Here is a 23,420-nt window from a genome sequence, read left to right on the forward strand (position 1 = left end):
TTCATTATTAACACAGATTTTATTCCAATAAAATATATAAAATACATTATACAATTTCTGACATGATATACAGTATAAAATTACACAGATCAATTCCAACAGTATAGCAGTATCCTTTATTAGGGATCCACCATATTGTATTCAAATATTTGTTTTTAAAATCTCCTGAAATCAGGAGTGATAAGATTGTGCTGCCAAAATCTGGAGGCAATATATTCGAGTTTAAGTGGCATGATTTTTGTTACTGATGCTTTTATTCAGAATTAAGAGAGTGAGTTGAAATGAGGTTAACTCTGAAAAATAAATATTAGCATTTTTAGCTGAATTTTGCCCTGTTTGGCTTTTCCTCCCAGGATTTTAAGGATGGGAACAGTTAGCATATAGAAGACAATCATTTCCAATTACTCCTTTAATTTAAAACGGACCCAAAATAGTGATTCCAGGTGTTGTTGTTTTTAAAAAGGCCCTAAAATGTCAGAGATCACAGACTGCCTCTTGTAGCTCTTTGAAAGCTGAGGAAGCTGAATGGCAATCCCAATACCTTTCAACATGAGGGCAACCCTCCATAGCCTTAAATAGCTCCTTTAGTGTATATATCTAAGTAGACACAGAAACTAAGTCCATTAAAATCAATCCAAATAAATTCTGTTTAACCAGGTTTGAGACAGGATCAGTCTGCATTCATAACACACACAATATTCGATTTTCTATAAGGTTTGCATGTAATAGCACACAATTTTACCTAAATATGCAAACAATTTCTTAAAGTATACAACGGTATTTGCAAGCAAGCATGATCCAAACAGCACACGCAGATTCTGGATATGTGAATACTCTGACACGAACTGCAAGTCTTACTTGGTCCCCTCTACAGCACAGAATTTCTTCACAGAAAGGAGATCTATTTGAAGAAGCAGAAACATGAAGCATTATTGTAATTTGATTGAAATAAATATCACCTATAGTATATGTTGAGAATACTAATTATCACACAAAAAGGTTAACTTATTAAAGCTAGTTTAGAATCACATTATATAATAAAAAATTTGAAAGGGGCCATTTAGGCTATCAAGTCCAGCCTCCTGATTGGGGAATTCAAATGAATTGGGCATCTAGCCTCTGCTTGAACCAAGCAATGAAAAAGAACCTTCTGCGTTTCTGGATAATTGGTTCTTCTCTCCATTAGGAAGTTTCTTTTACCTGTCATTCAAAAATACCTTCACATAGCTTTAATCCATTAAATCTCCAGAAAGAATAGATCTTAATCTTCTATGTGACATACTTTTAGATCTTTGAAGAATGCTCTCATATCCCACTCTCAATTGTCTTTTCTCAAAGCTAAACATATTCTCAGCTCCTTCAATCTCTTCTCAAAGGACACATTTTCTAATCTTTTGGTTGAGTGTGATTTTCAAGGGAGGAAAAAAAAATCAAAACCCCATACACCATACTTAACTAGCATACATATCTGTATATCATAGTGTACATTATTATGCCTCCTAACATACGATTTAAAGCTTACTAACCAGGCTCACTGTGCTTTGGCTGAACACATTTATTGATTTTATGAGCTATGATCCATCTTGTGGCAGCAGCCCATCATCTATATAACTCAAACCAGGTCTCCAGAAACCAAATTGCAGCTGTTGACACGATTTGCATAGCCAATCAGGTTTTTTTAGTTAAATAAATTAATATTCAATGCAATAGCAAGAATGATAATTGTTTGGATTCTGGCCTTATCCATTAGTCAGGTAATAAAAGTGCAAATAATTGCAGGTAAACTTAGGTGTCAAGCAGTAGTCTTCTACACCTTTTCCTGAACTCAGACCACGCATAGAGGAATGGAAGCAAATATCCTAAAGTCTCAAGCCTGTCAACAGTCCCAAAGCACACTATGGCAATAATATCAAAAGCTAATGACAGGGTCAGGAGAACTGGCAAGCTTACTTTCAATTTCCTGGTTCAGGTCATATACCAAGGTAATCAAAGCAATTTCACTATTAATAAAAAGTCTAAGTAAAATGGATCTGGAAACTCGATATCATTCTGAAGCCCTTCTTAATAACCTCAGCAAGAAATGAAACAAATTTTCCACATCAAATGTGATGGTATTTCCCCACAAAAGTCTTGTTACATGGGGAAGTACATCCAAACTGACACTGTTTCTGTTAGCTATGAATACTGCATTACTGTAATGTTATTAGATTTTTATCCTGCCTTTTATACATAACTCAAGGCAGCAAACATACCTCATACTTCTGCTTCCTATTTTCCCCACAACCACCACCCTGTGAAATAGGTTTAGCGTGTGGCCCAAAGTCGCCCAGCTAGCTGTCATGCCTAAGGGTTGCATAGAAATCAAGTCTCCTGGTTTGTAGGCCAGCATCTTAACCACTGCACTGAACTGGCTCTTATATTTTCCTCGTGATCCCTCCAATTTTCTATTCTGTTTGATTCAATTTTGAATCAGATATCTTATACAGAATGATAATATCAGACCAGTATCTTTGTTGTGACCCAGACTCGAACAGGTAGCAACAAACACAGTCCTTAATGAAAATAAACTTTACTCAAGCAGCTGGGAATTGACCCATTCCCAGCGTCGTGAAATTCAAAAGAAAGCAAAGGCTTCTCACACAAAACAGTCTGTCATCATTTCCAACCTGGTCCAATTTAGATAATTGCCAAAGTCCTTTGCAGATAAGCGTCTCGAGCAGCGAATGTAGAGCTGCCAAGGTTTTCTTGGAGAAACATCCCGAGCAGAGAATGGGACGAGCGCAGCTCCAACATTGTTTTCTGGCAAACTGAGACACCGATGCCGGTCTCCTTTTAAACCTTATGGGAGGGGCCAATTATCTCTTGGCCCTACCCCCGAGGTGACCTCTCTTCTCATTCGGGCATTAGGGACAGGCTCTCCCAGTTCCTCCTCCTCGCTACTCTTGGCCTCTGGAGGCTCTGGAGTCCGCACCTCACTCTCACTACTCTCAGGCCCTGGAGGCTCTAAAATCCACACCCCATTTCTTGATGGCCCTGGCCTCGCCTCCGCCTCATCATTGTCTGATTCCGCCACCAGCACTGTAGGCTGCTGACGGACCACAACAATCTTAGATAAAAATTATATTGGAAAAAGGAAACATGTTTTACCGAAGACATGCAGAAAATGCTCTCCTAGCATTTCTATACACAAAGTGAATGGGAAATCCTTTGAATGTATGACCATCTGGTACAGCCCTCCTGATAATATCTTGAAATTCTTCATTTCCTGAAGAAATTCCTGTTGTGCGTTCAAGTTCATAGGCTGCCAAAGCTGGTGACAAGAAATAAGATAACTGATCGTCCCAAACTGTTGCAAGGCTAAGATCCTGTACATCGACAAAACAAAAAACATAAAAGGAGTTGATAATTGCCATTAATTATAAGAGATGCAATAACAATTAATTTTGCCGGTTTGTCTTTAGAAAAGGTTACACACAAAAGCAACTCACAATTTAGCTAAATAGTTTAGTACTCTATCCTCACTCATATTTTTAGTTTACAAATCTGAATTATAAAACAGAATGCCATATGCCCTATGATATCTATAGGGAAAATAGGTAAAGGGAAAAATATCACTTTTTTGAGTCCTTATTTTGTACTACTAAACTTTGTCACTTGAAAGCAACCATTGTAAGGAAATTTTAAATTTTACTATTGCAGTTTATAAATGTTTGAAATATATATGTTTGGTTTTCTTAAAACACTTGGACAAGGTCAGAAGGTGAATGTTTAAGAAAGAGTTTATCACTTTTTTTTTGATAGAAGGCACTTTCAAAAAATGTAAAAGTTAGATTACAGACATGGCTAAATTCTCTTAAAGATTGAAGAACAAAAAGGTATTGTTATTTTGTAAGGTTTAACTGGAAATGTGCAGGACAAAATGGGTCTAGACCACATTACAAATTGCAAACACCATAAACTATTTTATTTGAACAGTATGTTGGGTATGTGTATAGAGAATGTTCTATAAACAAGCCATATATCATTTAGTACATAAGTACTTTGAGCATTGTAATTTTTTTAATGTACAATAAGAAAAAAATAAAAATATTAACTGTCTTGATCTGCCACCTAATGGTGTACTGAATGACATGGAATCTCTGGGCTCTAAGCCTCTAAGCTTCTTCAGTGACTGCCCAGCAAAGAGTAATATAAAATCTTCAGGCTTTACCATTCTATCCAGGGATTATGTACAAATGAAACCTTTTCATCTTTTTTATTTTATTATTTAAGATATTCAGAAGAAAAATCCAGGATTATGTGAAAATCCTGTATTTTTTTTTCTTTGAGTAAGGCCAAAGAATTTGAAAGAATACAATAAATTTTGTAAATAAAAATGGTGACAGCTCACAAAGATTATTAGGTACAAATAGAAATACACAGTATTTCCATAGCAAGGAAAGCAGGAATGGTTAATTTGATTACTTTATTTAAAGAGGAAAATATATTATTTGGATATCACTTCTAGAATTTTTGCTTGTGAAGAAAAAAAATGAAACTTTGATCTTGGTTTTGTTGATTAGAAAGATTTCGTGTTATATAAATGGCTAGTTATATATTAATGTGTAAAAGCAAAAAGTTGAGGTTGGAGTGTGTTTATCTTGTACGGTGCTAGGAAGAGTTGGAAGTCAATGCCCCCTTTTCTTTCTTTTTCTCTTCCCCCTTGTATCTCAAACCCATTTTCCCCTGTTCCCATTCCCTGTCTTAATTTCCTATTTTCTTTTCTTCTCTGTATTTTATATAGTAAAAATAAAAGTATGAAAATCCTATATTCATCCAGATTAAAAGGTTAATAACTACACAAAGCAATGCTCACTACTGTAAATAAACTTATGGATGTTATAATGAAGAGGAATTCACCATGTGCTCTTTTTAATTTTTTAGAAAAATAGTGAATTTGTTCCAAAGAGTGAAGGGGTGGATAAAGGAAACCACAGTAACATGATTTCTCACCTAACAACCACTTCACTTAACCACAAAGCTGCCAGTCACAATTGTGGTTGCTAAACGAGGGTAACTGTACCTCTACTCAGATTTTATTAGAATATAGAACTACATTCTCATTTTTAAATTAACAGTAATGAACTGTTGTCAGATTTACTTAAGCAACTCATGGAATATAATTCATTACCCCTTGCCAGAATTAGTTTCAATCCTACTTGACTCTGGCTGTTCTAAACATTAAGTTGTATGAAAAAGATTTGAGTTGATAGCAAAGTTACTGAGTCTGATAGAAAATAGGTCGTATGATAGGAATATACTGACCCAGTACTGTTGTAGAACCAAGGACAGAAGATGAAATAGGAGCAATTTAAAAACCAGAAGAAGCATTTAAGATACCTAGATGCAGCATTTAAAAATACAAAAGAAATATGAGGCAAATTTTAAAGAAGCATACACTTTTTAACTTAAAAGTAAATTGGCTTTATTTTTAAAAAGTAAATGTACATATTCATAGCGCCTACCAATAAAGATACCTACCTTCCTATGTTCTACGACTAACATTCTAAATTGCAATTCTAGTTCATTGCTTGCTGATGCAGCATCAGTTGTGGAACTACAGAGAGGAGGAAAAGATGGAAGTGCAGTTGTGGCCCCTGGAGAACACACAGATTTGATTGCTTCTCCACTCATTGGTTTCCATTTGGATTCATCATGCAAATCAAAGATACAAATTTCTACAGCATCAGCAGGCTGGCAGTTTGCCAAAAACTTCTGATGATTGAAGATACATCCTATTGTTCTGTAAGGATATAGTGCCTTGGGTTGCTTAACATTTGGAGGATCATCAGGTTTGACAGGATTGTGTATGTATCTAAAGAACAAAAGATATGCCTTCATACAGCAAAAGTTAAATTAAATTTTAAACTAATCTAATGGATTGGCTTTTTAGTCGACATTATGTTGGCATAGATGAGTTGCTGATTGTTCAACTTTGATTAAAAATACAGGGATCGGTTCAAGAATACTTTCATTCAACAATACATCCATAAATACCCATGCAAACTCAAGAGCTAAGCCTGAATCTCTGTTCTTCATTTCATAATGCAGTATTTCACAGGACGGTTAGTTATCCTGTCCTCACCCTTGTACTTTTAGTCACCTTTCATTCTTATGCCACCAGTTTTTCACCACCAAACAGCATTTCCATTGTGAAATTGCCCTGAAAAGATGGATGTTGTACTGAAACATTGGTTGCCTTAAATTCTTGACAAATACACGATCAAGCCATCTAATCACAATTTTGCTACTTATATAGACTACTGATAAATTATCTTTTGGAGCTATACATTTCTTCTCATGAATTGTACATGTAGCTAAGTTACAGACCTTTGACTGCAAAATAGCAATTATTTTGAATGGCATTTTAATGAATTAGCGTGCTCAGTCTGAACTGAAACATTTTTGTTAAATAATAATTTGATCTACTGATTGGTTAAACAAAACTAAATGCTTTCCAATAGTTTGCATTCTGATATTTAAATTGTCATAACTTGCCATACTTTTACTACTTTTCTTACCTATGTCCTGTTAAACTTTCCCAAAAAGTAGTTACTCCATCAGTCCCGTAAGTCATCACCCATGTGTGAGGAGTGCCTTTAGCTTTTGTTCCTACACAAACAAATGCTTCCATCCCAAATCCCAACAGAAGACTACACAAAAGGTTAGCATGATCTTCACAATCACCCTGAAAAGGAGATATATTAAAGGTATAACGCAAACTCATAAGAACTATTTTTATTTTTTTACAAAGTAAAAGTTAACATCTATTTACAATATAAGTGGCATATTATAACTAATGTAGCAACTATCTAAGAGTTCTTGGCTCAAACAAATTACCATTATTTATCATTATAAATATATAGGAATATGTAAAATGTTCTCTTCCTTTACACATGAATCATTTCCTATTCTGGAAGGTCGATGTTTGTAAATGTCCAGATTGGTGTGATCTACAGAAAAAAAATGAAAGGTTGCAAAATAATCTCTTTCTAGAACAGAACATATATGCACATCTACCATTAGTCTAGATTCATAGATTGCCTCTGGTCTCCTCTGAACCATCCCATTGTTAAATAATTTAGCATCTTAAGGAAATAAATTTTCTGCACTATTTCTAGAATACTTTAAACTACTTCCAATTTGAGAAATTTATTTCTGAAATTCACTTCCCCTTCCAGAATATCAGAATCTGAATAATTTCAGCATGATCCAAAGGAAAATTGGAAGTTTCTACAGGTAGCCCTTGAGTTACAATTGTAATGAAGCCTGCCCATCACAGCTGTAACTTTAATAGTTGTAAAGCAGGTCAGTCATGTGACCAACCTCATTTTACAACCTTTTTTTGTGGCAGTTGTTAAGCAAACCAATGGTTCACTATGAGTGCAGTTTTTCCAAAAACCAGAAGTAAGACATTTTGTATGGGGCAAAATGTCTTAAAATGTGGTCATGTAACTGCAGGATGCTGCAAATGTGGCCTGGTTGCCAAGTGCCCAAATTGGGGTGATGTAGTTGCGGGGGTGAGGGAGTGGGGGAAGGGCCCAACTGACAGAACTTTGAATCTGGTTCGTAAGTACCCCAGGTAAATAGGCTGGAACTTCAAAGGACTACCTGTATTGCTCTTCAGGTTTTATTCCCAAATAGTTGGATTTTGCATATCCCTAGCTAACAAGATGTTACTGAATATATGCTATTAGAAAATGATGCACAAATTTATTGGAGAAGGAAAACTCAGAACTTATTACTAAAAGGCAAATACCTTGTTATTTTATATAGGAAATATATGCTAGAATTTGTTCCTTATTTAGCAATACTAGGAAAAGGCAGACATTGAACTTTACTGCTTAATTATAGTTTTCTTTATGTCTATAACATGCAAAAACATCTAAACTGCATTGTTTCATCGGTTCAGAGGCATGATAAATTTTAGCACAGGGCTTCTGGATGAAAGCCATCATATTCAAAATTGCTTGAACTATGAGTTAATAATATAGAAGAATTTAGATTTAAATTATACCTTGTTTCTACAGAGAAAGGCCAGAAGAGAACACCATTGTTCTTGTTTACTGTTTCCTCCCCCAATGATAGGGGCTTTTTCATAACCAATCACGTTGACAAATCTGGCAGCTTGCCGAGGTGTGTCCAGAAGTCGGCCTGCTCGAAGTGGCCTAATATATGAACATACTGGCCTGTTTATCCCATTTTCATCCTGAATGTAAAAGGTGTGTGAAAAAGTACATTAAATCAAATACATCTGCATGCTTCAAAAATTATTATGAAGAATCAGGATGAAAAATAGCTGCCACTGTTTTAAGGAACTCGTTTATTTGCTACTGGTTTTTTTCCAGGACGTTTCTCAAACGGTCTCTTTGTTTAGCTTCTAAATCTAGATAAAGTCATATAGGAGTTACAACCTCTTAAGGTCTTAATTTTAACCCTTAAAAAAAACACCTATATACAGCTTCTCTTTTTTTCTCTCCATCAGTTGCTTGCTTCCTGCCTCACCAACTTTGGTATAATTGAAGCGCAGGCTTCAACTTCTGCAATTGCCCACCCAAAATATTCTCCCCACTTTTTTTTTTTTTTGCTGTTTCTGCTGGAAATGTGAGGGGTATTTTGTGGGTTTTTAAAAGAGAATAATTGACTATATGGTTAGGAAATCAATATGGACCCTTATTTTATTCCATTTTTTTAGTCTACTAGAGGCCAGGCAATTATACACAAATGTGACACATGCACACATTTATTGGAGAAGGAGAAAGCTTCAGGATTAGTTTCAGTAGTTAACTTGGTAAAAGTTGACAAAGCAGGGAACCTAGTCATTGTACAAGAATTAGCCTGCATTTACAATGATTTTTCTGTCTAGTCTTTTTTGCAGGTGGGAACTTAGAAGTGCCCTGGTTTCATGTAAATACTACAGTACCTAGCTCAAGGTTTTCTAATAAGCTCCATGGTATTCAACCTTTGAATCTTGGTGTCTCTAGTCTTAGTCCATCACTCTTCTCCTTATATGACACTGATTTTGGTAACCAGAAATGAAAGGAATTTTTAAATTATCTGTATTTATATTCATTTATCTACTTCTAGAGGTTATAGCAAAAGGATTGTTATTACAGTGAATAAATTGTAGAATTATCATATCTGACAGTTTTTTTATTTTGTTTCCAGTTATATAACAAATTGGAAAAATTATATAACCATGCAGTATTTAATTATAATGGAACTTTACTATCAATTTTTTCAACACTTATATAATGTGCAATATAAAGAATGAATTCAGTTGTTGCTAAAAGCTACTAGATTCATTATAGCAAAATACTAAAAAGATAAAGTAAATTTTTCTTTGGATCAATGGTTTTTAAAAGTGTAGTAGGAAATAGCAATAGTTAAAAAAACTAGGCCAAGGTTTTTTCTAGAATCAATATGCATATTAAATGAAAATTAAAATACAACTACATACATACACACAGAAATAATTCATCAATATTCTATCTAGCAATGATACCATTGAATTCAAATGGTTATATTTGTTCTTTGGTTCCACAATTGCATTTTTGTACTTTTAAACAAATAATGATACTGTAAGGACAATATTATTCAACTGGGCAATATACGGACAGATATTGATTGTTCTCCCTACAGTCCTGAGCACCATCTCCCCACACTATTGAGAATCCTCTAATCTCCAGATCATCTTTTGAAAGAGCACCAAGCAATCATCAAAAAATTACCACTGGATTCTCTTATGCTAGTCTGAATAAAACATAGTGATTACTTTTAAAAAACAGGTATGTTGAGATAAAAAGTTGGAACCAAGGCATTTAAAACTTCTATAACTGAAGTCTTAAATCACAAGTAGTTAGGGTTAATATGTTTATATGTGCATTTATCATAGTCTCTTTTATAATCATCAGATTTCTTGCAGATTTTCATGTGTAAATTATGTAAGCTAAATTTGAGGGTGGGTGGTATTGCTGGTGTTTTAAAAGAGTTTTTTAGGCATGATGATTTAAGTGTTTTCTTATTCATAAATCAGCTGTCTAAGTGGGTGGATGATCATGCTTTCTCAAAACTCATTTACTAAAAAGCAAACAAATGAGGATGTTTTTTTCTATTCTAATTAGCCCAGGAGGTTTACTAGCCTTCCAAGTTATCATTATATTTTTATAGGAAGAAGATCACAAAATACTCTGCTGAAGCTGTTTACCATTTTTTTAATTTTCCAAGAATACCTAAAGGAACACCTAAACTCAGTTTTCCATTTAAAATACGATTTTGGGTCTCTGCCGCACATGCGCGGGGTGCATGTAGGTGATATGCATGAACATTTGGTGGGGCACATGCACGCATGCATATGTGGGTTGCGCAGGGGGGTTCGTCTGCATGTGCAGGGTGCACATGGGGGTCATGCGCACATTGCATTACGGGTGTGTGCACCTGCTCTCAGCGACAAAAAGGTTAGCCATCACTGGTCTAGAATTTTTTTTTTTTTATTTATTGAATTTTTATACCGCCCTTCTCCCGAAGGACTCAGGGCGGTGTACAGCCGGAGATAAAATACAAAATATGTACAATTAAAACAAATTAAAACATATCAAAATTACAAAAACGGCTAATAATTAAAATTAAATTTAAAATATTTAAGAATATTAATAAAACCCCAATTTAAAATCAAACTATTATGCCAGTCCCGCTTGAATAAATAAGTATGTTTTTAGCTCACGACGGAAGGTCCGAAGATCAGGCACTTGACGTAGGCCAGGGGGGAGTTCATTCCAGAGCGTCGATGCTCCCACAGAGAAGGCCCTACTCCTGGGGGCCGCCAGACGACACTGTTTGGCGGACGGCACCCTGAGGAGACCCTCTCTATGAGAGCATACAGGTCGGTGGGAGGCATAGGGTAGCAGCAGGCGATCTCGTAAGTACCCGGGTCCTAAGCCATGGAGCGCTTTAAAGGTAGTAACCAAAATCTTGAAGCGCACCCGAAAGACCACAGGAAGCCAGTGCAGACTACGGAGCAGTGGTGTTACGTGGGAGCCACGAGCGGCTCCCATTACTACTCGCGCAGCCGCATTCTGGACTAACTGCAGCCTCCGGGTGCACCTCAAAGGCAGCCCCATGTAGAGAGCATTGCAGTAATCCAACCGAGACGTAACCAGAGCGTGAGTGACTGTGCATAAGGCATCCCGGTCAAGGAAGGGACGCAACTGGCGGACCAAGCGAACTTGGTAAAAGGCCCTCCTGGAGACGGCCGCCAGATGTTCATCAAAGGACAGCCGTCCATCCAGGAGGACGCCCAAGTTGTGAACCACCTCCTTTGGGGCCACTAACTGCTTCAACAGTCAGCTGCGGATGCAGCTGACTGTACCGGGGTGCCGGCATCCACAGCCACTCCGTCTTGGAGGGATTGAGCTTGTGTCTGTTTCTCCCCATCCAGACCCGTACAGCTTCCAGGCACCGGGACAGCACTTCGACCGCTTCGTTGGGATGGTCCGGGGTGGAAAAGTACAGCTGAGTATCATCAGCGTACAGATGATAACTCACCCTGAAACCACTGATGACCTCACCCAGCGGCTTCATATAGATGTTGAACAGGGTAGGCGAGAGAATCGACCCCTGAGGCACCCCACAAGTGAGGCGCCTCGCGGACGACCTCTGCCCCCCTGTCAACACCGTCTGCGACCGGTCAGAGAGATAGGAGGAGAACCACCGATAAACGGTGCCTCCCACTCCCAATCCCTCCATCCGGCGCAGCAAGATACCATGGTCAATGGTATCAAAAGCCACTGAGAGATCTAATAGGACCAAGGCAGAGGAACAACCCCTGTCCCTGGCCCTCCAGAGGTCATCCACCAACGCGACCAAAGCCGTCTCCGTGCTGTAACCGGGTCGGAAGCCGGACTGGAACGGGTCTAGATAGACAGTTTCCTCCAGGTGCCGGGGGAGCTGCCACGCAACCACACTCTCTACAACCTTCGCCACAAAGCGAAGGTTGGAAACTGGACGGTAATTTCCCAAAATAGCTGGGTGCAGGGAAGGCTTCTTCAGGAGAGGTCTCACCACCGCCTCTTTCAAGGCGGCGGGGAAAACCCCTTCAACCAAGAATGTGGAATAGCATATTCCATACCTGGGCAAATATTTTCACTAATCTTGAACTGTGCGAAGTCCTGATCTGTAAGTATTCTCTCCACCACTGCTTTGCATACACAAGAAACAAACGTTCCTTTTCTGCTGTTTTCTGCCGTTCTAAAGAAATCTGTAATTGAAAAAACGACCACGTGCTTTACTATATTTTTCAGAATTCTTTTCTGAATTCAGATTCATTATAAATCATAAAGTATATGCCTTGCTAGTATAAATTGAACTAATGGCTAGTATAAACGTCCTGCTACTAACAAAATAGAGTAAATATTTATATAGTTTATTCAAGGTATAAATAATATGTCCTCGTGTTCTACTGTAATTAACTCTAATCTTAAATCTGAATGTCCTTGGTTAATAAAGTGTAAGATACATTATTATTATATAGTGTATGTGTGGCTGAGTAACACATTTCAAGAATGATTAAAGCTTGATCCAGACTTCTTGTGGCATAGCAAAACAAAGAACGCTTTGCTAGTAGTACATTTTTAATGATATTGAACAATTTCCAGAAAACTTTCAAAGATAAATTTTCCTTCCCCTGAAACTCCATTCTTTTGACCTGGCTTCTTTTACTGCAAGATTAGACAAGAATTATCAAATACATACAAAATTAGAAACAGCTTTATTGTTTAGGACAGATTCAACAGTACCATCTCCTACATAAATTGGCCATTTGCCACAGAAAATGTGAACTAGAATACATATGTAATAATATTTTGAAAACATTGGAGTTACTCATTCCATATTACATATTCATTTTAATATTTATTACATTAACTTTGATTACAGATAGTCCTTGACTTACAGTAGTTCATTTAGTGACCATTCAAAATTACAATGGCACGGAAAAAAATGACACCAAAATTTTTCACACAACTGTTGCAACATCCCCATGGTCATGTGATCAAAATGCAGACATTCGGCAACTGTCTCACATTTATGATGGTTATAGTGTCCTGGGGTCAGGTAGTCAGTCACCTTTTGTGAACTCTGACAAGCAAAGTCAATAAGAAAGCCAAATTCACTTCAAAACCGTTAATTACTTAACAGCTGCAGTAATTCACTTAACTGGTAGCAAGAAAGATCATAAAATGGAGCAAAATTCACTTAGCAACTGTCTCACTGAGCAATGAAAATTTTGGGTTCAATTATGTAACTCAAGGACTACCTGTATTTAGGAGGGAGACCAGAATGTTTCAAGAAAACTACATGCTTGATAATACACAAATTTTAACTTGTGAAATAAATATTAAAATTTGCTTAACATTAAAATCACCTTGAATTGTACTAATATTACTGTTAATTAGAACATACCTGAGTATTAACTATTTCCTGAGAAAGAGTCTTGTTAAGTTTTGGATAGATTTCAAGTTTGATATTAAGTACTCCAACAGAAACCTTTGATTCTGAACCTTTGAACCAAAAGTTATAGAACAACTTTTGAACGTAAGAAAATAAACCTTTTACTAGATCAAGCATTCAAAATATATACAATGTCCATATACAATATTACTTGAATTTATAACTAGATTTATCATTATTAAATGTGTTTGAAACCTGGGAGAAAGTTTTCCCAAAGCAGAAATTTAAATTTAAATAGAATCAGTTTGGACTATTAGCAACCAGCAAAAAAAATAAAAAAAAAAAAAAATCCAGCTACTCTGACTGAAGAATGAAGGGAAGATCAACAGAGAAATTACCGTATATACTCGAGTATAAGCCGAGTTTTTCAGCACGTTTTTTGTGCTGAAAAACGTCCCCTCGGCTTATACTCGAGTATATACGGCTTATACTCGAGTTTTTTTTTGTTTTTGTTTTTTTCACATGGAGCAAACTTGGCGGGCTTTTGCATTAGCGCGGGGAAGCCCTGCCGGTGCAGTGAGAGGGCGGGGCGGGGGAGCCGCCAGCCTTCTCGGCTGAGGGAGGGAGGGTTTCCCCGACCGGTAGCTGCCTCATTTCCCACCCTCGGCTTATACTCGAGTCCCCAGTTTACCCCAGTTTTTTGGGGTAAAATTGGGGACCTCGGCTTATACTCGGATCGGCTTATATTCGAGTATATACGGTAGGCTTTCTGAAGTTGTACCCTAAGATGCCATTCTGTTTCCTCCTACATCTATAAATGTTGTTACTAAAATTCAGAAAAAGTTCTTTTGAGAACTTTCTTCTATGAAATACATTTTCATCACTATTAATTCCATCTTTTTTTCAAAGTTGCACCCAACATCATTTTCCACAATGTTAAAACAGGTTTTAAACTTACCTACACCAAGAAGTTCAACTGCCACATTCGTTATCCTGTTTTCTGCACTAAGAACAGATCGCCATTCTAAGAAATAGGATGCTACTAATGTGGTCTCACCCGATGTGTCTGTTTTGATCAAGACAATGTGCACTGGATCACATATGGACAGCATAGTGGTAGCATCAACCATTTTGCTTCCTTCACCTGTCAACATCACATCCAACTAGGGTTAACTAAAAACTCCAATTAAAAGTGCTTCCCATTCATATTGCTATTTGTTAACTATGTAAATTCACTTAAAGCTAATAAAGAATATTCAGCGTATACATGACATAATATTACATGAATGTTTTTATCATCACATTTCAGCAACTATTTATAGCCAGTTCAAATCATGTAGAAAAAACAGCTGGGATTGGAAGTAGGGAAGGAAAGATAGATTTTGATTGAAAAAAAAAGGTTAGTAGGGAGTTAAGCACTTTATTCCCATTTGCTTTTCTTCTACCAAGAATCACTGAATTAAAAAAAAGAGGACAGCAATTCACTATAATGAAGTAGCTGGTTAGCTTGCTGTTTCGCTGCAAGGTAATTCACAATGGGAAACAGTATTTCTAAATAGGCTACCAAGTTTTAAAACTGGTGAGATACCAAATATGCTAGAAACTCTTTCAAAAAGGACGAGCACATTTGAATTCAGATTACATTATATGAGAAGCCAAATAATTCTATTTATAGAACAAATTTCTAGCTCTATTCATTAAAATGTTTAAAACTATGTAAAAAAGAAATCCCTGAAAATGCCATCTTGTACAGCTCAGAAATAAACCCCATCAATTTCTCTGAAATTTATTCCAGGTTAAACAACTTTCTGAGTTTCCACATCTAATCATCTTTTCAAAAGATCTAATAATCTTTTAATCTTTTCATAATCTTTTCAGTACAGTAAAAATATGCAAGTAAAAAGAAGAAAGCTAGAAAAAAAGAAAAGGAATGAAAAAAGAAGAACATAAAGTTATGCCTTCCACCCTTTGTTGTGGTCCACCAGCAGCCTACGGAACTGGCAGCAGAGTCGGACAGTGAGGAGGCTGGGGAGAAACATGGGCCAGTCCTGGAGCCCGAGGAAGGCTTGGACGAGGGCTCTGAATCGGAGGCAGATGGGGCCAGGGCAGGGGTGGGTTCTAATTTTTTTACTACTGGTTCTGTGGGTGTGGCTTATTTTGTGGGTGTGGCTTGGTCATATGACAGTGGGTGTGGCTTGATGGTCATGTGACTGGGTAGGCGTGGCCAACTCAATGTCTCTCATGTCAAGGGGTACCTCACCTGGCCCCTCCCCTCCCAGCCATTCCTTGTCACACCCAGCCTCAACGTATCTATAGTTCTGCAAAAATGTGTTCGCCTTTTTTCAGCTTTATTATCTACATACTATAGATCAGGGGTCTCCAAACTTGGCCACTCTAAGACTTATGGACTTCAACTCCCAGAATTCCTCAGCCAGCTTTGCTGTCTTAACGTCTTAAAGTGGCCAAGGTTAGAGACCTCTGCTATAGATGCACTTTCATGGACCACTGAAAGGAGGAAATGGCTCACATGCTTTGCCCAAGAGTGTGATAGGCAACAGGCTTTTAAGGGGCTGCTAGAAATAAGGTGGGGGGCAAAGTATTTTCCAAAGCACCAGAAGGCAAAACAAGAAGCAATGGATGGAAACTCAACAAAGAGAGAAGCAACCTAAAACTAAGGACAAACTTCCTGACAGTTTGAACCTATATAGGTTTCAGTCATAATTTCACATATAAAATAGCCATTCATGTAATACAGTGGTTCTCAACCTTTATGGTGCTGCGACCCCTTTAATACAATTCCCCACGATGTGGCGACCCCTTTAATACAATTCCCCATGATGTGGTGACTCCAACCGTAAAATTATTTTCGTTTTGATTTTATCGCGCCTGAAGCCGTATTGGCTAGCGATCTGAACTGCTTGCGATTGCCTTGAGGACGGAGGCATTAAAGCGGAGACTTGAAGCCAGATTAGGCTAGCGATTGGGAGTGATTGCAGCTGACTTGAGAGGGAGACATCAGAGCAAAGATTTCTCTCTTTTTTAATTCATCGCGCCTGAAGCCGAATTCGGCTAGCGATTTGAAGAGCCTGCAGCTGGCTTGTGAAATCAACCATTGGAGCGCAATTCTTCGACTCGCAAGTATACTTCCCATATTTCCGATGGTCTTAGGTGACCCCTGGCAAATCGTCATTCGACCCCCAACGGGGTCGCGACCCACAGGTTGAGAACCGCTGATGTAATACAATATGCATATTGTTCAAAACTATCATTAGTATTATGGCTGATATTTGACAGCAAGCCTAAAATCCCCATTCCCTCCCCACTCTAGGGGAAGGTTACTTCAAAATTCCCATTTCCTCCCCAGCCCATTAATCTGTTCTGGGAAGGAATCAAACTCCCTGCTCTATAATCAAGCTGCTAGCAAGGAACCTGTCTGGAATTCCACATTCCTGCCAGCTGCATAAAGGAAACTTTGTAAGCAGAAAACAGAGTGCTTAGAGATCATAGAAAGTGGAAGCCAGAAGTTCGGCTCCATTTACAAGCAGGCAGAAAACTAATTCAAGACAGGATACTTCACAATGAAAATAGCCCAAACCTTTTTAGAAACACAAAGCCCATGTTGCACAGACCCCAAAACTTCAAAAACATTGAACCATATAAGAATTCCTCCTCTTATCCAATTTGTTGTTCAGCTGACCCAGAAAGGAGCTTCTAGCCCCTCTGTCAATTTAAAACAACAGCATTTCCCCCCACCCCTTTTCTTCTTTGCCAAGCGATCTCCTGGCTGAGAAGCGAGCCAATCAGTTGGGAGGCTTCTTGGCTTCTCAATTTAAAGGGACGGTGTCTTGTTTTTCCCCCCCTCTTCTTTGACAAGTGAGTCTTGATTTTTTCCTTCTAGCCGATCAGCTGAGAGTCGGGAGGCAGCAATAGATTGGGGGCGGGGCCAAGCAGAATTTTTACTACCGGTTCTCCGAACTACTCAAAATGTTTACTACCGGTTCTTGCAAACTGGGGAGAACCGGTAGCAACCCACTACTGGGCCAGGGCCATCTGGGAGTTATGTGCTGACTCCAGAGCCTGACATCAGCAAGGCAGAGGAACAGGGGGAGCCTGTTCCCAGTGCGCGTGTGTGCAAAGCTGCCAGAAGGCAAGAACAGTTAAGAGAAAAGGGGCGACTGGATTAAGGCTTGGAGATGATTGGCCCCTCCCATAAAACATAAAGCAGGAGCAAAGGCACGTGAGCCTTTGCAGGAAGCAACTTTGTTCATGCTGGTCAGTTTAAATTCTGAAGCTCTGTTCTGATTCTGTGCTCCTTGTGGCCTTGCAAGCTAATTGCCAATTAGGTTTTTGGCAGCATGTCAAAGGAGATAAAGGTGGGTGCTTATCAGCCTTATCCCGAAGGACTGTGGCAGACTTCTGTTGGACTCTTTACAAACTATTTGTGACTCATCACGGGCTAGGAATGAACAGAATTCACAGCCATTGAAATGAAAAGAGGGTTTTTGGGACTATTGTGTGCTTTTTACTGTCTCAGGAAGCCTAGATCAAAACACCCTTCTATGAAATAATTGTCCATCAAAAAGTGATCAATCTTTTCTTGTTTTAACAAAAGCCCATATAAAGTTTGTAGTCTTTCATTTTTAAAAAATCTCATTTTTTATAAAGTTTAGATTCTGATCAATGTACAAATTCACTTACCTAAAGTATCCTTGTGTACTTCAAGCAAAAACCCATCACTGAAATCTGGTTCACAGGCACACGGAACAGGTTTAGAGCAGAAACGCTGGTTCCGGAAATGTAAGTAAAGAGTGAAGGTAGAACAAGTTTGACCAGGCAAAGGTTCGGGTTCCTGAAGATGCTCTAGGAAAGCTTTTCCCCCCAGAACCTGAAGGTAAAGATACCTTCGTGTTGGATCAATATTTGCTGTAAAGTATTGGAAAAATATAAGGTAGTACAAATGGTAAGCAAAAATACAGATAGCAATTTTTAAAAAATGAGTAAGATCTTCAGAAGCCTTAAAAGACTCCTTTTAAAATAAGAATGTGCTTTACATTGTTCACCTAATATTTATTTTAAATGTATAAGTTATTTTCCTATCAAATCTATAATAATGTTGCTTTTGACCAAATTGTGACTTATTTTAAGGGGAATTACAGAATTGTATTATTTAAGCTCTAACAATCATATTATGGTATATTTTTATAGGTATACATATGATATTTAGCTATTAAGTGAAAGATTAAGATTACAGATAATCCTTGTTCAGAAATACTGGTAGAAATACTGGGACCAGATTTTCAGATGCTATGTGGTTATAAAGAACAATGTCACCTGACTATATTCCTTAGCAATGGCAGTTCTTGCTTACTATCATTAAACTAATCCTACATTAAATGTGACACCTGCCAGCTTCTCCATTGAGTTTTGCTCGTAGGATGATGGTAATAAAGGTTGCAAATGGTGATCATATAAATGTGGGATAAATTTTATAAACTGACAAATTTACAAAAGGATGCTCAAAATATAGAGGGGAAATAAAATGAAAGAAATGTAAACAAATCATAGAATGAAAATAATCTTATCATTAAAGTTTTATTAAGATAATATAGAACATACTTTTTTTCAATAGTGCTGGTTGCCTGTCAACAAAGTGTGTAGCTGGTTTTGGAGTGGAAATTCTTTCCCTGTCATTTATGTCCTACAAATATAATTTTTTAAAAAATTAAGAACATTTTCAAATCAGATTTTCTTACAATTCTGTAGATCTTTCTTTTATTTTATTCTATCAAATATCTAGCCCAAGAATATAGCTTTATGATTCAGCATAGCTGGTTATTCCAACACCCCTAAGCAAATAAACTCTTTGTTATTTATTTTTTGAAATATGCAATAAATAAGAACATTCTAATATTTGCATTTCAACATGCCCAGCTATTTTATGTTCTCTTATTTGTTGATTTCAAAACTAGTATATTTGTCAATGGTTATAGACACCAAGTTCGCATCCATTTTGGACACAAGAGGTTGTAAAGAGAAATAGGATGCTTATTTATCTGTTATTGTTTGGTGAGAGAACACTAAGTGATAATGGTAGAACTATTAAATTCAGGGATGGAGAAATTTGTTAGGCTTATTCTCAGCCTTTAAGTACTCAGTGAGGACAAAGTGGTCGTCTACTTTCTGTCCCTTTTTTGAATCTCCAGCAGAATGGATTCTTAAGGATACAAATGAGATAGCATAGCAGGAAGAGGCAAGTTTATACCAAAAGTGGCAAACCAGGAATGGCCTTCCCCTGTGTCCTAACATATTAGCTATTGTATTTCCAAATCAAGCTGCATTTTGTTCCATTTCACTAAAGAAACATAATCATTTATATTGTTTTTAGATAGTTTTATATCACAAAGAAGCCTCAGAAATTCTTCAAGGAGAGCAATAATTTTATTATGCTCATTAATATTGCTCCAGAATGGGTTTTTTTAATGCCAAACTGTACTCACAGACACAAAGTTGAGTTCTTTCATAACATCATCAATGATTCCTCGCCGTGTTAAGGCTTTCATTAGATCTTCTTCAGATAATTGTTGATGTTGAGGTGCCAATTCTTCTCTTATGGTCTCAGCAAGAACTGCTCGAATCCTGCTATGAACATCCATCTAAAAGGAAACATCTCTGTTAACGATTCCTAAAATATATTCTACTCAACTTTTCAAATAGGTCATTCCAAAAGAAGAGCAGGATAATTCCTAGAGGAAATTAAATTCAGATTGGCTCTTCAATCAGTAGAAGGGTTTATTCCAATGCACAAGGCATCCATCCGCAGAAGGATAATATTTTTGGCCATTCACCCTTCCTTGAGCATCACCTCTCCTGTTGCTCGGCAAGATCTTTTTATCAGAACTTTTCAGCATAAGCCCAAGTGCAAAGCTGCGCTGGAGCCAACATACACCAGCTTGCAGGACCCAATTGGTAAATTTTCTGGAAGGGACTGTAAACCTACCATCTCCAACTCTACTATAAGTGAAAATCCATTATTTACATTTCCACTGATTATTTTACTGATTTGTATGTGTTTAAACACGTATTTTTTACAATAAGCTTTTAGCACCAGGTTTACAATTTTATTTTCACTTTATATGTAGTTACAAAATGGGCTCAAACACGTTTTTGGCCAGCTTCTTTATTCTATTAATAGTCTTCTTTTCAACTATGATTACAGGGGGTTGACGATTTACAATTACAACTGAGTCCAAAATTTCTGTTGCTAAGTGAGACATTTGTTAAGTGAATTCTGCCCCATTTTACGATCTTTTTTGCCACAGTTGTTAAGTGAATCACTGCAGTTGTTAAGTTAGAAATATGGTTAAGCGAATATGGCTTCCCCATTGACTTTGCTTGTCGGAAGGTCACAAAGGATGATCACATGACACCAGAAGTCTGCAACTGTGATAAATATGAAGTCAGCTGCCAACTATCTGATTTTGAACACATGACCATGGTGATGTTGTAATGGTCCTAAGTGTGAAAATCAGACATAAATCAGTTTTTTCAGTGCTGTTGTAATTTTGAATAGTCACTAAATGAAATATTGTAAGTCAAGGATTACCTGTACTAGATCAACAACTATTAACTGCATTCTAAATTTTCTCTTGTACGTTTAGAGCTGGCATTTTTCCAGAAGTGAGGTTTTAATTTTAATCTTCACCATCCTGTATCAGTCTAGTCACAACAATGCACTGCCTCTTAACTTAATCATTCCACCAGGCCACTTTTTTTCCTGTCATTTCTTTTCAAATTCATCAAAACAAATCAATGACCAAGTTTAAGCACTGGGTTTATGTAAAAAAAAAAAAAGGCATTATGTCGTCTGAGAGCAATATGCAGCCAAGGTCTCCTTTTTATGATTTTTGGAACTATTTCTAATCATAACTGCTAATCACAAAGTTTCCTTCCATCTGTATTTAGGAAAAGTTGCAATGGAAGTAGAGATATCATCATTAAAAAACAATTTCCGCAAGCTTTCTTGCAAAAGCCCAAATTTCCCACCTTTTCCACAGCCCTTCATCAGCCCCTCCTAAATGTTAAAGGTTGCCCTATCCATCACAAAACATAATCAAAAATAGGCTTGTTAGTTCTCGTAACACAAACCTATAATTTATAATCCTATGTTGTCACAATTTGTCACAACATTTTAACCTAAGCCAGAAGCGTCACATTTTGACTTAGCATATGAAGCAAGCCTGAATATCGCCTTGATTTGGTGAATCAGAATAATGCCCTGGAATAGCTAAAGAGTATTTAGACTTTAAATGAACAAATAGAAATAGGTTAGAATTGCCTCCCCTAGAATTGCAACACTGAGTTCGCATCATCATTAGCGAATATATTTCTGTCTAGTGCAGGGGTCTGCAACCTTGGCAACTTTAAGACTTGTGGACTTCAACTCCCAAAATTCCTCAGCCAGAAAGCTGGCTGAGGAGCTCTGGGAATTGAAGTCCACAAGTCAGAATAGAATAGAATAGAATAGAATAGAATAGAATAGAATAGAATAGAATAGAATAGAATAGAATAGAATAGAATAGAATAGAATAGAATAGAATAGAATAGAATAGAATTTTATTGGCCAAGTGTGATTGGACACACAAGGAATTTGTCTTGGTGCATATGCTCTCAGTGTACATAAAAGAAAAGATACGTTCATCAAGGTACAACATTTACAACACAATTGATGATCAATATATCAATATAAATCATAAGGATTGCCAGCAACAAGTTATAGTCATACAGTCATAAGTGGAAAGAGATTGGTGATGGGAACTATGAAACGATTAATAGTAGTGCAGATTCAGTAAATAGTCTGACAGTGTTGAGGGAATTATTTGTTTAGCAGAGTGATGGCCTTCGGGAAAAAACTGTTCTTGTGTCTAGTTGTTCTGGTGTGCAGTGCTCTATAGCGTCGTTTTGAGGGTAGGAGTTGAAACAGTTTATGTCCAGGATGCGAGGGATCTGCAAATATTTTCACGGCCCTCTTCTTGATTCGTGCAGTATACAGGTCCTCAATGGAAGGCAAGTTGGTAGCAATTATTTTTTCTGCAGTTCTAATTATCCTCTGAAGTCTGTGTTTTTCTTGTTGGGTTGCAGAACTGAACCATACAGTTATAGAGGTGCAAATGACAGACTCAATAATTTCTCTGTAGAACTGGATCAGCAGCTCCTTGGGCAGTTTGAGCTTACTGAGTTGGTGCAGAAAGAACATTCTTGGTTGTCCTTTTTTGATGATGTTTTTGATGTTAGCTGTCCATTTTAGATCTTGCAATATGATAGAACCTAGAAATTTAAAGGTTTCTACTGTTGATACTGTGATACTGTTGATACTGATAAAGTTGCCTAGGTTGCAAACCCCTGGTCTAGTGTGCTACCTGAACAAAATTCCCTTAGTTTTATCGTTTTTTGTGCCTGGGGAAACCTGACAAGAGCTGGGGAAAAAAAACTATGATTAAATTAATCTTGGGCAAGTTGTTCGTTGTGGAATACCCTCAGCGAGATCACACCCAGACTAGAGTTGGGGTGGTTAAGAGCCGAGCAGCGAAATAAAGACCCTCACCTTCGCCAGCTGCTGGTGAATGATTTCTTTCAGTTCCGAGGCTTTTTCTGGCGGCAAAGCCATCCTCCCCAACTGCCGTTACAGACAGCAGAAATCGCGTCCGTTGCCGAGAGAAAAACCCTTCGCCATCTCCGGCAACGCGGCCCCAAACCGCCCGCACCTCCCGCTCTCCCGCCCGCCCGCGCCTTGCTTCTGCTCTGCGAGCCCCCATTGGCTCAATCGTCAGCCAACCGGGGCCTCTGACGCCGCACTCTCATCTGGCCAGCGGTCTTTCATCTCAACCACCTTTCCAAAGGCTAAAGGTCTGCCCACAACAGTCGCCTGAGAAAAACCG

The 23,420-nt window shown here is 37.7% G+C and overlaps 1 protein-coding gene across 2 annotated transcripts; it reads right to left on the reverse strand.

Moving 5' to 3' along the window:
• Positions 1-23,278, reverse strand: CEP76 (centrosomal protein 76). 2 transcript variants are annotated; one of them, XM_058177022.1, is made up of 12 exons: positions 23,087-23,278; positions 19,983-20,138; positions 19,102-19,183; positions 18,184-18,408; positions 14,444-14,551; positions 13,498-13,595; positions 12,167-12,295; positions 8,057-8,248; positions 6,561-6,727; positions 5,521-5,854; positions 3,148-3,365; positions 1-901 (listed from the first exon to the last, which is right to left on the reverse strand). In XM_058177022.1, exons 1-12 carry the CDS (start codon positions 23,147-23,149, stop codon positions 763-765), a joined length of 1,911 nt encoding a protein of 636 aa, XP_058033005.1. In that variant the 5' UTR covers positions 23,150-23,278; the 3' UTR covers positions 1-762. The 2 variants fall into 2 exon arrangements, with proteins under 2 accessions (XP_058033005.1, XP_058033004.1); XM_058177021.1 differs by having other exon boundaries at positions 14,444-14,629.
• Between the last annotated feature and the right edge of the window lie 142 nt (positions 23,279-23,420).

This window comes from Ahaetulla prasina, chromosome 3 (genome assembly GCF_028640845.1).
Source record: "Ahaetulla prasina isolate Xishuangbanna chromosome 3, ASM2864084v1, whole genome shotgun sequence".
Taxonomy (NCBI): Eukaryota; Metazoa; Chordata; class Lepidosauria; order Squamata; family Colubridae; genus Ahaetulla; species Ahaetulla prasina.